This window comes from Podarcis melisellensis (genome assembly GCF_964234715.1).
Source record: "Podarcis melisellensis genome assembly, chromosome: 10".
NCBI lineage: Eukaryota > Metazoa > Chordata > Lepidosauria > Squamata > Lacertidae > Podarcis > Podarcis melisellensis.
Window position 1 is genome coordinate 53,247,274 of NC_138542.1, and position 16,207 is coordinate 53,263,480.

Genomic DNA, 16,207 nt, shown 5'->3' on the forward strand with positions numbered 1-16,207 from the left:
TATGCATCTTTCCCTAATGGGGAAGACTGTAAGCAGGTGACCTGTGTGCCTGCTCCATCCATCTACTGTTCATGTACTCCCTGTTGATGCGCAGCTTCAGAGCCCTCATCTGATCTCCCCTTTTAGAGTTCTTTGAATTGGACTTGGACCAGTCAAGCCTTCAAACAGAGGACTGTCCTCTGCAAAGTAGGACACATGGCCACCCTAAGCAATGCACAATACAAGCAATAATCAAAACAGTACATCTGTTAAAACAAGAACGTTTACACTCAGTAATAAAATGCCTGTTTAAGATACAGCTCAACTCAGATACCCATCTGCACTATTTTCAGCATGGATCAGAGTGGTCTGTGTGTCCTTCGCAGGATAGTGGACTCCGGGGGGGGGGAGGGGGGCACAATCCAGCAAGTCCTACCATTTGGCCTCAAAGCCCTAATTTCAGTAAAGATGCTACTTATCTGAAGGCATAATTAGGGATAGCATGCTATTTCTGTCAACTCTCCTAACCCGTCATGTGTTCACAATAACACCCAGTATATTTCCTGTACAATGTGAATGTTATTTTTTGAGTGATTAAAAATGCTTGGCTATAATATTTGGCTGTAGTTTGGGATTGCATTATATGAAAGTTGTGGCAGAAGAAGCAGTATCATCATGGAGCAGGCATATCCTGGGAGCCAGCTGGCCTTGCCGCTCTCAAGAAGAGAAAGAAATGCCTTGATGTTAAATTATTTTTGGCTGCACCACACTCTTTACTATGAGAATGTCAGCAAGTTATTCAAACAAAGGCTTATAAGCAGACTTCTGAGGGGAAACCCTCGTTAGAAAAGCACTTTAATTATGTGCTTAAGTTCCATTAGTTTCAGTAGGGCATCAAGATTTGTTTAAAGCGAAGCATGTACAGTTCAACTTCATTTGCCTGAATGGCCTGGAGGACACCCAAAACATCTGGGTAATCAGAGGTATGGGAGTGATGTTTACATTGCCTTATGGTCTCAAGAGAGACATCTAGTGAACTTGAACAAGAACTTTCCGGTTTGGATTTTGGAGTTTCTACACATTGCTTGGATGATTGTATTTACTTCGGTTAGTAAATTAGGATTTCATATTTATCTAGTGCCGTCAGTGTTCTAGGTACTGTCCAGGCATTGGGACATGGTCCATACCCAGAGAACCTACAACTATTATTAGGTGGACAAAGCAAGGATTCACATATTCATTGTGCTGAAAAATTCATACACATCCAATTTCAAATGAGAACCAAAAGCATTTTGCTAGCCTTGGAAGGTACAGCAAAAATTTGTCTCCCTTAGACTGTGGTTAATAGAAATATGACCCATTTAAGTCAAGGGAATATACAGCTAGTCTATTTCAGAGGTGGACACAAAGTAGACTGATAGATTCCTGGGTGATGTGGAATAGATTAGCAAAGGTTCCTAAATCCCAACAAAATTGACATTTTATTAGGGTTGTCATATGTCCGCTCCTCTTTTTCCAGGATACATCTTTTTCATGGGTAGAGTCATCATAACGATCCATAGTAAAAAATAGAAGTCAGAAAATGTGCCCTCTTATTTTCTTAAATAGGGTTGCTGAAACAAAAGAAACTTAGGGTAACCAGGAGACCTTTATCTCAGCTACTCTTCATGTACATTGGACCAAAAAGAACAATTTATTTATACCCCGCCCTTCAGACATGGGCTGCCTCAGCTATTCTGGCTGGCTTCCAACAAATTATAAAACCACAGTAAAACATCAAATATTAAAAACTTCCTTATAGAGGGCTGCCTGCCTGTCTTCTAAAAGTCAGATACTTGTTTATCTCTTTGACATCTGATGGGAGGGCATTCCACAGGGTGGGCACGACTTCCGAGAAGGCCCTCTGCCTGGCTTCCTGTAACTTCACTTCATGCAATGAGGGAACTGCCAGAAGACCCTCAGAGCTAGATCTCAGTGTCTCAGCTGAACGATAGGGGTGGAGATTCTCCTTCAGTATCACAGGGCCAAAACACTCCCCCTCCCTCCCCTCCCCTGTATTATATATATATCTGATGTTGACATTGTTAATCGTTTCAATATGTTTCATGGGAAACGATAAACAATACTAATTTAAAAGTACATTCATCCATTTATTTTACTGCATTTTTCTTCTCACCCTTCCTCCAAGGCGTTTAGGGCTGCATGCCTGGATATCCTGCCCAACCCCATTTTATCCTTTCAGCCAGCCTGGGTGCAGATAGTGAGTGACCCAAGGTCTACATGCCTAAGTGAGGCTCTCAGCTTGGGCCTCTGTTTTCCTAGTCTGACAAATTCAGCCACTCTACCACTCTGGTATATATGAATCCACTAACATTTGCCCCTTTTAAAAAATATGGTTTGTTTTAGACTCAATAATATCATTGTATTCTTTTACAATATATGCTACTGGTGCCATTTAAAATCAATGCTACTGATTTCACTTTCTAGCCTTACTTGGCTGTTTACAGTAGATAGACTCATTAATCCTTCCCTTTCAAGGCAAATAGAGATTGCCCAAATACAAAAAGTTGGCTGGATGCGGTTAGAAATCTGTTGGTATTTTTCTGCATGAGAAAATAGCCTAGTCAGTGGGGGAGCGTTGGAAGGGTTCCCCGATTCAAAGCGGAAACCTTTATCTGACATTTAGCTTCTATTGTGTGTTGGCTGTTTGCCTCGCTTTCTCAAAAGTGTTTGCTCTGCAGGTGGGTCGAGATCTTTAAAGTCTCATCTGGGGTGCATTAACTGAAGAGGCCACCCGATAAGTTTATTGATTGTTATGGCAGCTAAGAGCTATGGAGCGGGCTGCTTAAGAACAACATCAGGATAGCCTCTGCAAAGGTCCACAACTTAAAAAACCTGCTCTGTTGAAAACAGTTTGCCCGTCGAGCTGGCAGGTTGGGGGGGGGGGACTGCGGGAATGCTAAGGATTCTTGGAGCTTTAACCTAAGGGTGCCCTATTTTGTTTTGTTTTTTACAAAAACACTTATATACCGCAGTTTCGTTTAAAAACAACAACAATCAAGCCAGTGTACAACAAATAACATATAAAACGAAAGTCACATAAAATGGAAAATCACAGATCACAGATTACTATAACAGGGTTTCCCCCCCTTGAATTGTCTCTGTGAGCCTGGCAGCATAGAAAAGGTTAAAAATTAATACTGAAGATGCCTACTGAATCTCTGTTGGAGGAGCATTCCACAAAACTGGACTGATACCACTGAAGGCTTGGTTTTGTGTCAATGCCATATGAGCCAATGTATTTTACCTGCCCTTCACCCCAAGGTCCCAGGGCGGGTTACAAAAATTAAAACAAAACATTAAGAACAGTTTAAAGCAACTTAACAATCACAGAAATAAGATGGGTCCCAAAAATATATCTCTCGAGTGTCACAAGCCAGGGTATGGAGGTGTGTCTTCAGCATTTGCTGAAAGCTATACAGTGGTACCTCAGGTTAAGTAACCTGAAGCGTATGTAACCTGAAGCGTATGTAACCCGAGGTACCACTGTATGGTCCTTCAGGAATCTTTGGCACAAGCTATTGGGGGCTGATGTATTATGTCGTAGGGGAATAGGCAACTTCTACAAGCAATAGATGGATGAGGTAGGTTCAGTTCTAGGGCAGTAGTTCTAAGGAATAGGCTTGCCCAGTTTGTCACTCACATGACTAAGAATACTGCAGCATTCTGTATGAGAATTTCCCCTGAATGTCATACGTCCTACAGGCAATGTTATCTGTTGTTTTTGCTATCTGTTGTAGTGAACTCTAATGCAGATTTGTAGTGGTAAATTTCATACTTCCTGCTTTCTGGAAATCTACCAGAAGTGTGGAGCTCATTTCCATGTTGAAATCCACTTGCGATCCCATTAACCCGGAACATGGATCAGGCCATGCGATGAAATCTGGGGCGGTATTGTGGGATACAGTTGTTTCCTCAGTGAATTTTTTTTTGGGGGGGGGGGCAAAAGCACAGATGAGCATAAAGGATGGCAACATGTCCGATGAATCTTGCTGGTGTCCACTGGTGTGAATGAAATTTAGCTTGACATGGTGGTATATTGATCAAAAAGCCACCGTGCCATTATCCAACAAGCCATGATGTATATGAGGAACATTGGAAATGAGGAGCATTATAACCAGGAAATCTAATGCAGCAATCCCCAGCTCTGAATGAACCCTTAGAGTAGACCCCCACCCACATATAAATGTGTGTGTGTGTGTGTGTGTGTGTGTGTGTGTGTGTGTGTGTGTTGTTTTTCTTTTGGTGAGGGCTACTGTAATATATATACTCTCTATATATAATTTGAGTGGGAAGGCAGTCTGGTGTGGTAAGAGTTAAGCTTTAAGTTGCACCCATCTCCCCTCCCTCCTTCATCGGCAATGAACGAAACTGTCTAGTTGTGCTTTGACTATGCCAGATTTTCAAGGAAATCTCTTTTGAACGTTCTTCAAAAGAGTGTTTTAGGCTTTCCTCCCACTCTAATGATTTTTTGGAGCCGCTTATTAATAATTCTTTGTGCTGTGTTTGCAGCAAGAATGTGAGGTGGTTTTGGATCCAAACTGCAATGAGGTTCCCTGCTGGCGTATCCACTTTATAAAGGCGAACAAATATAGCAAACCCAGTGTTAATTTCCTGCAGGGCTAAATATATTTCATTTTTACCCATGTAATCACTAGGTAGGCAGTAATGACCTCATATTTTTCCACTTAATATACACTTGGATAAACTGAATGCTGGACCCATATTTTTATTTTATGTTAATTAATGTAGAGTTGAACCTTGAAACACATCCAGTTCTTGGGGACAAAGTAAGAATTAGTGCATAGACCTCATTCCAACAAAGCAAGGCATTGATTTTAATTTAGATTAACACAAACATTTGCTGTGAATCATAGCTGTCTATTCAAGCCTCGTTCACCTGTTAGTAGTTTGTGTTCTGTGTGGCTCAGAGCGTTTTAGTTGCTTAGAGCATTGAATTTCCTGAGTGTGTGCGTGTGTGTTTAGTTACCAGAGACTGTTTCATTTATAACTCCTTCTCCTTTCAAGAATCTATATGATTAGGTTGAACACTTAGGCAGCAATAAAAAGAGGGGTGCAGATTTGCACATTTTTTCCATATATGTATTGATGCTATTGCTATAATATATCTCACCATTATGGGGAAGACTGTGCAGGTGGCCTAAATGCCTGCTCAGCATCCAGAAACTCAAGTGTTGACAGTCAACTTCAAGACCTCTGTTGCTCTTTCACCTTATGGCTCTTTAAGTTTAAACTGGACCTGGACTGAACAGCCCTTCAAATAGAGGACTGTCCCCTGTAAAGCAGCACACATGACCACACTACATATGTGTGAAAAAAGACAACACTAAACAGTTAGCACTGCTTCCCCTTTTAGTTCTCCTTTCCAAGTCACGAGCTATTCCAAAACCAGTTTTCTAAAGGCCAGGTATAGTTATCATAGCCACTGTTAGCTTCTGGAGCTCCCAAGAACTAAATAACTCAAGCAGAGGCGGATTTAGAGCAGCGCGATTGGTTTCCCTGCGCTGGGCATCAAACCCAGGGGGCGTAAAAGCCACGCTAGAAATCAGTAAAGGAACGTGTCAGGAAGACAACATAAACTTGTCTCCTAAAGCTGCCTCCACCCCAGGCAGGCTGCTGAGATTTCCCAGGGGCGACTGGGCTCCCAGAGTTGCAACTTTGGCCCCAAATCGTGGCCCTGCCTGCTTCTGCCGCCTCTGGTTCAGAGATGGATCTGCAGTGCTTCTCTCTCTTTCTCTCTCTCTCTCTCTCTCTCTCTCTCTCTCTCTCTCTCTCTCTTGTCCTCCACTGCCATCCCCTTCTGCTCTACTTGCACCAGCCTGGCCTGGCAGTGCCAGCAGCTGCTCCCCCTTCTCTCTGTGTGTGTGAGTGACTGTCAAATTTGGTTGGAACTGTAATGTTGGACGGAGGGGATTTACCCTTTCGCCTAAACTGCTAAATCCATTATTTCCCCACGTGCAATTTCCCACATGGGGTCAAACTTTTATATCTGACTGGCAGACTGTGTCTGTTGTATGAGGAAACATGTTCCCTCAGCACCATAGTCCTAATTTGTGCGTATTGTCTCTCATTCTCTCTCTCTCTCTCTCTCTCTCTCTCTCTCTCTCTCTCTCTCTCTCTCTCTCTCACACACACACACACACACACACACACACACTGCTGTTATTAAATTAACACAAAAAAATGGTGGTCGATCCTCATCATAGAACAGCTCCCATCCCATCTAATTTGGCCATTCGGAAATACATTCATTGTTTGTGAAAGGGGGGATGCTTTAAGCTTGTGCTTAGGTCTCCTGTCAAGATCAGCGAGCAAAATCTAACGAAAATGAGCTGTGGCTAAGTGTGACTGGAGACAATGGGATCCAGGATTGCAACCATACTGTTTCACTATGAATCCTCTTGCTTTTGGTTGGGCCTAGTCACTGCTCAGTTTTGCCCCATGGTGCTCTCTTAACACTGGCTGGATCATGCCCCCTGTTACACGCAAAGTCACACCACGTTTTTAGGACAATGTGTAAATGCCACTGAGCAAGGCAAAACTGAGCAACTCTTGTCCTAATTGCTGGCATCCTTAATTCTATGCGGTGGCAGGAGATCATAAAGAGAACATTCCCATAAACTATTCATTAATTGGACACCATCATTAAATTTCAGAAATGATTAAATAAAATCATAGTTTTAAAGTACCTGATATATCTTCAGCCCTGCTGTTCCCAGAATATTAATTAGGTGGATGGTAAGCAGAATAAAATATACATCTTTACAACCAAATAGTGATTCAAGGCATGTAGTATAAAACAAATCTTTTAAAGAAAGCAAACCAGTCTTTACAGGTTTCGAGGTTTTCCCTTCTAAGGCTCAAGCTTCCCAGACATTATTGAGAAGTTTTTGCCATCATCTTCCGCCCTGCACCCCTGCCGCTTAAGATTAATTTTCTGATTAGACTTTAGAATATGAGAAGGTCTGTGGCTCAGTGAGAGAATGCATGTTTTAGCATGCAGAAGCTCTCTGGTTCAGCCTGCCACTTCCCATTTAAAAAGGATCTGATAGCTGCTGATGGGAAAGGGATCTTTTTTGGACCCTGGAGAGCAGCTGCCAGTCAAAGCAGAGAGTGCTGGGTTATGGGGATGTTGCGCAATCATAAGATGAGCACAGGAATTGCAGCCGACTTGGAAACTTTGGGGAGAAGTGCCCTGAACACAAATGCTATGAATAATCAACAGGTACAGTGGCACCTCGGGTTACACACGCTTCAGGTTACAGACTCTGCTAACCCAGAAATAGTACCTTGGGTTAAGAACTTTGCTTCAAGATGAGAACAGAAATCGTGCTCTGGCGGCGCGGGAGCAGCAGGAGGCCCCATTAGCTGAAGTGGTGCTTCAGGTTAAGAACAGTTTCAGGTTAAGAACGGACCTCCGGAACAAATTAAGTACTTAACCCGAGGTACCACTGTATATTTTAACTGTATAACTTAAAAAAAACAATGCATAAATAAGAACATAAGATGAGCCTGCTGGCAGGCCAATGGTTCATCCAGTCTAGCATCCTGTCCTATGGGATGCCTATGGGAAGCCCACAGGCAGGATTCGAGCACAAGAGCACTCTCCTCTCCTGCAGTTTCCAGTAACAGGTATTTAGAAGCATTACTGCCTTTGACCATGGAGTCAGAGCATAGCCATCATGGCAAATAAAACCCAGTGACTCTTGCTATCTTTCCTAGCTCTCCTTGGCTGACTATTCAAACATTTAAATGTTCTATAAGGTATTCTTTAAAAGAAATAAAAATCTTCTGTTATTCATAGGAACATAGGAAGCTGAATTATATTTAATCCTTCACAATTGTCTGCAATGACAGGCAGAGCTCTCTCCCAGCCTTACCTAGAGATGTCAGGGATTGAACTTGCCCTGCAACTGAGATGTTCCACCACCGAGCTGTGGCCCTCCTTTGTTGCTGAGAAATAGAAAGTTCTTCCTGGAATGTCCTGGCTAAGCTCCACAACTTTGCTCCACATGGAATCTGTTCTTCCCTTTTCCTTCCTAACCACCAAATTGCTCTTTCAGGTAGTAAACCAATCCGAATCTTCCAAGAACTCGGCCATCCGATTAAACTAAACTGATTTCTTCTGAATAACCTTCCAGCAAACAAGGTATTCTGGCGAGTGCACATTTTATCAGATTAAGGTCATTCTTCTCATGAACACAGCAAGGCCTGACTCCCAATTACAGACGGCTTTGATTTAAAAAAAAAACCCACCAACAAACATTTTAGAGAGGTTCACTGTATCTATGAACCGACTAGTAAGCAGAAATTTCATAGAAAACAACCTTAAAAACAAACAACAACCAAATATATCTTTGTTCAAAATATATTTGCTAAATGCCATGGGATTTTTCTGAGCAAGGAAAGGGTCAAAGTGTTCCAATAAGGGTATTCTCTACTTTTAATATCTTGGCTCCTTTGAGCCACCCCAATCCCAGATCCCTTCACCCAGCACATCCTAGCTCCCCTCACCCTCACACACAAATCACCTCCAAATGTCCCCATAAGCAAAGATGGGTCCTCTTCCCTAGTCTTTGTACATGATAGATCACTGTCCTTATTCCATTCTTATTTTGCCCTTTGGGGATACCTTGTTAGTGTTGCCATAGTATAGTCATTCCCCCCAGGGTCTCTAGAATTCAAAAGGTGTGGGTGGGTGGATGCGCACGTGTGTGTACATGTATGTACACACTTATGCACCTTGTCTATATGCACATAGGTAAAGGGACCCCTGACCATTAGGTCCAGTCGTGACCCCGACTGGGGTTGCGGCGCTCATCTTGCTCTATAGGCCATGGGAGCCGACGTTTGTCTGCAGACAGCTTCCGGGTCATGTGGCCAGCATGACTAAGCCGCTTCTGGAGAACCAAAGCAGCGCACGGAAACGCCGTTTACCTTCCCACCGGAGCGATACCTATTTATCTACTTGCACTTTGATGTGCTTTCGAACTGCTAGGTTGGCAGGAGCTGGGACCGAGGAACGGGAGCTCACCCTGTCGCAGGGATTCGAACCGCTGACCTTCTGATCAGCAAGTTCTAGGCTCTGTGGTTTAAACCACAGCGCCACTCGCGTCCCTCTATATGCACATATGTGAGCACTAAAGCTCCATACTTTTGGTCCTTAGTATGAAGGGTGGGTCAGGATCTGCTAGATCTGTCTTTTATTTACATGGATGTGTGTTTGTTTTTTAGGTTTTCATCAATTGTGTTTATTGCAATTGGTCTTATTACTTCAATGAGGTTTGTTAGTCGCTTTTACTTTAATGAGTAAAGCAAATAAATAGTAACAACAACAACACAGTGCACAGCCAGTCATTTCACAGGCTGCAACTGCTGAGGCATGTTTTGAACTTTTGCAAGCCTATTTTAAGACAATTATATTTTTCTAGCATATCATTATCAAAAGAACTTGCACTGTAAACTAGTGGGAGGCAGATGAACAGATACAACAGGCAAAGTACGGTGATGCAGCTAAGCAATTTTACTTTGAAATGTGGTATGCTAGTTCTGCATACCTCCTATGGGGGACCCTCCTGCTATGTGGGGCCCTGGACTTCTGCCCCAAAGGCCTGGTCTGACACCACCGCTAGTGGAGCAATAAGTAACAAGGATGCTGTGATCCTTGGTTTTCAAGACCCAGTTCAGTGGCTGGGATGTTTTAGTCCTGCCTCTTAAAACAAAGTCATGAGTTTTAGATCTTGTTCTGTTTTAGTTTTATGCTGGTTTTAAAGTACAGTGGACGCTCGGGTTGTGAACGTGATCTGTGTGGGATGCACATTCACAACTCACGTCCGCGCATGTGCGACTGCCAAAACCCGGAAGTAACCCGTTCCGGTACTTCCATGTTTCAGCAGTCCGCAACCCAAAAAAACACAACCTGAAATGGACGCAACATGAGGTATGACTGTATATGTTATTGTTATAGATTGGGGAGACCCCCTAAACCCTATAAATTAATAAATGATAGGACTTGTTTGCAGCACTGAAGGGGAAATTGCAGGCCAGTGGGAAAATACAGGCTAAGCTTCTTTTCCAAGCCAGTGCCTTACCTGGGATAGAGGTGTTTAACTACACCTCTGTTAAAATTGTCAGGGTGTTTTTGGTTTTTAAAGAACAACTTCTGCCATGTCATTAGTTCTCCAAAGGGTCACAGATACTGGTAGAGCACCTGGACCCTCCTGGAATCTAGCTACCACTGGCTGAGAGTGGGGGTGGGCCCAACTTTTGTTACATTATAAGTTGTTTTGACTTACATTTTTAAGGGGGAAAGCAATTCATAAGTTTAAGAAAATATAACAACAACAGCAGCAACAAATTAATAAATAAGTTCTATGAAACAGTGTATTTCTAAATGAAAAAAAATGTATTTTGTGGTTTTATATTTTTTATTTTATTCTGTGAACCGCCCTGAGACCTCCGGGTATAGGGAAGAAGAAGAAGAAGAAGAAGAAGAAGAAGAAGAAGAAGAAGAAGAAGAAGAAGAAGAAGAAGAAGAAGAAGAAGAAATAATAATAATGTAGTGGAAAGTTTTCTATCCCACTCCTCTTATGGTCAGCAATAGTTCCTTCCAGAGTTGGACGTTGCTGCCAATGCACCCCTAAATATGTCCCCCTAAATTCCTACTGTCACTGCACCCCTAAGGATGCCCCCCCCCCAGTTCATTTATGGAAACATGAGCTAAACATCAGATCGACAATTTTGTGAGTGCTGCTTTAATTGTAAAAACAGCAGCTGCCCTCAATCTCTTTTAGAAAAAGTCCTGGCGTAAGAGCAGCAGGGATGTTCCAGCTCAGGAATGAGCTGTATTATCATAGCTTTGTGGTCAGCATTTATTCTGAAAAGCCGAATGCTTTATTCTCTCAGTTTCATCAGCATAGCATTAGGGGCAGCAAGGGGGGGCGGGGGAGAGAGAGGACATGATAGAGCGGTGGTTTTTTAATTTTTTGCACAGTATATTGTACACTTGCAACCAGAATTTCTAAATAAAAGCAGAGAAAGGGCTTGCTCAGAGTAATTTTCAAAAAGCTTTAGATTCACATTTATTAAAAGCCACATAGAAATACTTCTACTTAATAGCCAGAGTGCGCTTGTCTCTCCCTCCATGTTCTCTGCCACACACAGTTACGATTTGTAGACTTTTGCTTGCATTTATACAAAGCAATTGGATGGGGTGTGATGTTCTCTAACGTTGTCATTTTGGGCCAAGCAGGTAATATTAAATGTGAGAGACTAGGCATGCTATTATGCAACTTATTTCTTATGTAGGCCCTTTTAAATTTAAACTATATTCTGGTCCCTCCCTCCAACTTTCTGCTTCATAGAAGAAGGAACATCTCCACTGCACACAATGGAGATAGAGAAACCACACAGAGAGCTCTCAGTACCAGAAGTGCTATTTCCAGGCAATTTCAGGGCATTTGGGTATGGACTAGATTGCCGTAGGGAGGGAGGTTGAGTTAGGTGACGGTGACAGCGATTCCGTGTCAATGTCAAGGCAGTTTTAGACATTATTTATTGCTCAGGCAGGAAGGCAGTCAAAGGCTCAGAGTTACAGGCAGAGACGCTTTCTGCTGCTGACTCAACAAAAAGGCTACAGCCCTTCAAACACACAACTCCTTCAGAGCAGAGAATGCGGCAAACTGACTCTGTGGCACACAACACAGTTCCTGTCCCGACAAAATACCAGGGCAGCTGAATCAAAGTTAAATGGCAGGAACAGAACTATATTGCATCTTCGAGAAACAAGAGGGTGGAAACCAATGTAGGATTCACCCTACTCCCACTTGAAGCCAAGTCTGACGAAAGCGAGGGCTCGCCCACACTTCTGCTTGTCTCACTGCTTTCTCCTGAGGAAACCTGCTCTCTACCACTGAATAAAAAAAAACCCATCAGTTGGGTTTCCCGCAGATTGATGTTCGCTCTGATTCAGCAGTAAAGAGCACGAATTCCTGGGGAAAGCAGCATGGCCAACAGACCTGGGCCTAGAAAGCACAGGGCAAACAGAAAATCTCTCAGCCTCGTGCTTTCTAAACTAGAAGCAAATGGAAGTACAGTGGTACCTCAGGTTACATACGCTTCAGGTTACATACGCTTCAGGTTACAGACTCCGCTAACCCAGAAATAGTACCTCGGGTTAAGAACCTTGCTTCAGGATGAGAACAGAAATCGTGCTCTGGAGGCACGGCGGCAGCAGGAGACCCCATTAGCTAAAGTGGTGCTTCAGGTTAAGAACAGTTTCAGGTTAAGAATGGACCTCCGGAACGAATTAAGTACGTAACCAGAGGTACCACTGTATGAATGAGGCCATGCAACCTGATGTCTACTACTGACTGGGGAAAAGCAAACGCTAATCAGAACCGGCATCAGGGGTTGGCATGGCTTAGCACCTGCCATGGGCCTCAGGGCTCAGTAGAGCCCCACCAGGGTCCTAATCCGTATCACACACATACCACCCCGGTAATGCTAATTGTATAAATGGTGTCTTGTCTAGTTTGGCCCTGAAGCAACCCAGTGCAGTTGTGGCTGAGGCACAAATGCTCATTGCTTATGAGCAATTGCTCTGACTTCTTAGCCATTGCATGGTACCAGCTGTGGAGCGTCTCCTGCCCTGGCCCAAATAGTGGTGGGTCAGTGCCAGAGCAGTCCTTACACAGTACTGCGGAGGAACTGCCTCTGAAAGGCAACTCAATGTACTTTTGGGAGGCTTTCTTGTTCTTTATAGAAGAACAACAAACCTTAGCATTTGTAAGAAGAGTTACTTACCGTTCTGTTAGTAAAGTTTCCGAAATCATCCTTCAAGATATGCTTGATCATCTCTGGCTCAGATACCACAATGTACATACGACGACCCATGTAGTACCTGCACACGAAATGGAGAATTGTATTAATAATGAACAGAATTGTGCTTGGCTATTTGTTTAGAAAAGCTACCATTTCAGTCAAGTCCACCCTCCTGTCAGGGAACTGACATCGGAGCCAGAGGTGGAGGCAAGGCTCCCAAGTGATGCCGGAGAAGGGCCCAGCAGGGAGAGAGGGAGCTCATCGGCTGGGGAAGGAAATCAGCGTAACACCAGGGATAAAGGGGGGCAGATGGGGGAATCAGCAAGGGGGCTCCAGGACTCCTCGCCGGAGACCAGCGGGGAGAGCACGGGTCCTCCGCTACCCACACCCACCCTGCGCAGAAGACTTCCGCGCAGGGAGAGTAGGCGGAGACTTGGCGTCAAAGAACTTCCTTGCTGGAAGAAGTTCAAGAAACGCCCACTGACGGATTCTGCTAGCGACTGAAACAGCCACGAATTGAAGGGCTGTCCAGCCAGGAAAAGGTTTAACCAGGCAACCTAGCCAGGAGTGGCGGCGACATACACACGAGCAACCCCATATAACCATTACACCTCCTAACCGATAAGATGGGCTTTCATAGGGATTCTTAATCTGCCTTACTCAACTGCAGGGCTCTCAGTCAGTAAATTATTCAAATATTACTCTATTTCCTCAATAGTTGTCCTGTTTTCAATCATCCACAAAGGGTTCTCATTTAGGAACATAGGAAGCTACCGGGCCAGACCACAGGTCCATCTATATCAATATTTCCTACACTGACTGGCAGCAGCTCTCCAAGGTTTCAAGTAGGGTTTTCATCTGGGGATGCCAGAGATGCTGGTTTTTAGAGTGAGGATCAAACCTCTCCATTCTTAAGGAAATCAACCCTGAGTGCTCACTGGGAGGACAGATCCTGAAGCTGAGGCTCCAAGACTTTGGCCACCTCATGAGAAGAGAAGACCCCCTGGAAAAGACCCTGATTGAGGGCACAAGGAGAAGAGGATGGCAGAGGACGAGATGGTTGGACAGTGTTCTCAAAGCTACTAGCATAAGTTTGACCAAACTGCGGGAGGCAGTGGAAGACAGGCGTGCCTGGCGTGCTCTGGTCCATGGGGTCACGAAGAGTCGGATTGAACAGTATACCAACTCATGACATAGACAAACACACAAAGGACTCTACCAAATAAACAAGACTTCGACACAGTACAACACCCCCTCCCAAATTCTAGCAAGATTAAAATTAGGGCTACATGAGGAAATGCAGCAATAATTGGCACCCAATACACTCTCACACTGCAGTCAGTGGGTGGAAATATTAATCTGCCACAGATGCTCCCTTAGCAGCATTTCAGAGGGATGAAATTAACTTCAACGGACATCATAAAATGAAACTCTTTATGAAAACCTGAACCACATTATGTTTATTTGGATCAAAATGTATTGGAACTAGCAAATTGGTTGCACATTTCCACTCATCGCCCTTAATAGATCTTTCTGAGGACGGTGACAGCCTACAATGAAGTTAAAAGCTATTCTGTTGTACTTGAGTCATAGGATCTTCCGGTGTCATCATGATGAATTCAGTTATTTAACAGGAAGGTGTTGAGTTTGTGGGAGGGAGGGGGGGGGAGATAAGGATGAAAACAGAAAACCCACTGAAGCACAAATGAATTAAAAATATACAGGTAAAACCAGTGAAATTGCTTTTATGCAAGGTTTGATCTTCATTTGAGGAAAGATGTATTGGGGGAATCCAAAAACACAAGGTAGCAAGCACTCTCTTTCACCTCCAACGATGACTGCTTCTCCAATTTCTCTGTTATGTACATTTGCATTTTCCCTTCCCTTAACAGAAAATTAAAAAGCAGCTGAGATGCAGAAAGCGTTTGGGGAGAAAATCCAGACAGAGTCATCATGACCTTGATTTTTTTGGAGAGTGTTTTTTTTGGTGATCCCCCCTCCCCTCTGCATCTCCCCCCCACCCCACCCCAAATTTGTTTCAGAAGGTTCGGGGATGCTCCTGCAGATTTAGCAGGAGGACAAGGGGAGGGGAGCCTCAGAAGAGAGGGGGTATTTGCTAAGAAATGCTTCCCTCCCCTTACCATCAACTAAGCCACATCACTGGATCCAACTCCAGATGTTCATATATATTTTTTCTGTGATTTCAAATAAGTGTCATTCTAAACCAGTTTGTTGCAAAGTAGTATTCTTTTTATTTATTTATTAGTAATTCCCCCAAAAAAGTGGGATTTCCCCCCCCCCAAAGAGCACAACACACTTCTGCTGCAATGAAGAAGTTTTATTTATTCATATCCTGCTCTTCAAGGGGCTCATATATACTGATTCTTTCTTCCTCTGCCCCCCAATATTACTGCCTTTAGGAAACACACCATGATTCTCTAGGATTGGAAAATATGGATTTGACTGTGAATTAATGACTGTACAATAAGTAAGTAATTCTGGATCAATGACTTAATACATAATCACAGTGAAGAAGCTCTTAGGGGAATAAGGACAGAATGTTTCTTAATGATGTTGGAATGGAAGACGACTATGGTTGACTTTAATTCATAATAATAGTAATAATTAGGGGGGGTGAGGTGAGCCACTGCCAGGTGCGCAGGCAAGGGCGGGGGTGCAAAATCGGCTGAAAATATGTCCATAAATATGTCCGTAAATAAAAATATTGATTATTGCCTCATAAGAAAAGGTTTTATATACAGGGTGAACTGAATGGGGGATGGGATGGAGGAGAGGCAGAAAGAAGAGCTAATTTGTCAGTGGCTAGGGGGCGCAATCTGCACGGTTCTGCCGGGGCGCAAGATCACCTAGCTACGGCTCTGATTGCGAAAGGCCTTAATAAAATCTTATTTAAGAATGCAAAAAAATAAAAAAAATAAAAGGATACACAACATGTTTCATGGCTGAGGGAATATTTAGGGAACCTGCCTCCCGCCCCCTCTCATCCTAACCATAAAAACATAGAAAGAGCCTGTTGTGTCAGATTGTCTCAAATTGTCATTCCACATACAGAACCAGCCAATCGGCCAACGAAGAGATGTATCTGAGGTATAACCATGTATAGTGTGAAACATAGGAGGGAATGGCTGGTTTGGACACCTGGAACTCTTGGTGGTAGAAGATGCAAGGCCACTAAGATCTGCACTGCTGTGGCTGAGATCTATGAAAGGCTATTCAGTTAACACTAACACACACACACACACACACACACACACACACACACACACACACACATCAAATTAAACAGTGATGCAAGGAGGATGCC

At 43.5% G+C, this 16,207-nt stretch overlaps 1 protein-coding gene and 1 long non-coding RNA gene across 5 annotated transcripts in view; one reads left to right on the top strand and one right to left on the bottom strand.

Annotated features, from left to right (window-relative positions):
- The window catches only part of TBXAS1 (thromboxane A synthase 1), a 210,218-nt gene that overhangs the window by 111,306 nt on the left and 82,705 nt on the right, over positions 1-16,207 (bottom strand). For all 4 annotated transcript variants that reach the window (XM_081928286.1, XM_081928283.1, XM_081928284.1 and 1 more), the window contains exon 5: positions 12,865-12,961. In XM_081928286.1, the coding sequence (XP_081784412.1) occupies positions 12,865-12,961 (97 nt within the window). The remainder of the gene's footprint in view (positions 1-12,864; positions 12,962-16,207) is intronic.
- Positions 1-16,207, top strand: part of LOC309379364 — a 401,215-nt gene that overhangs the window by 82,642 nt on the left and 302,366 nt on the right. The gene's annotated exons all lie outside the window — the stretch shown is intronic.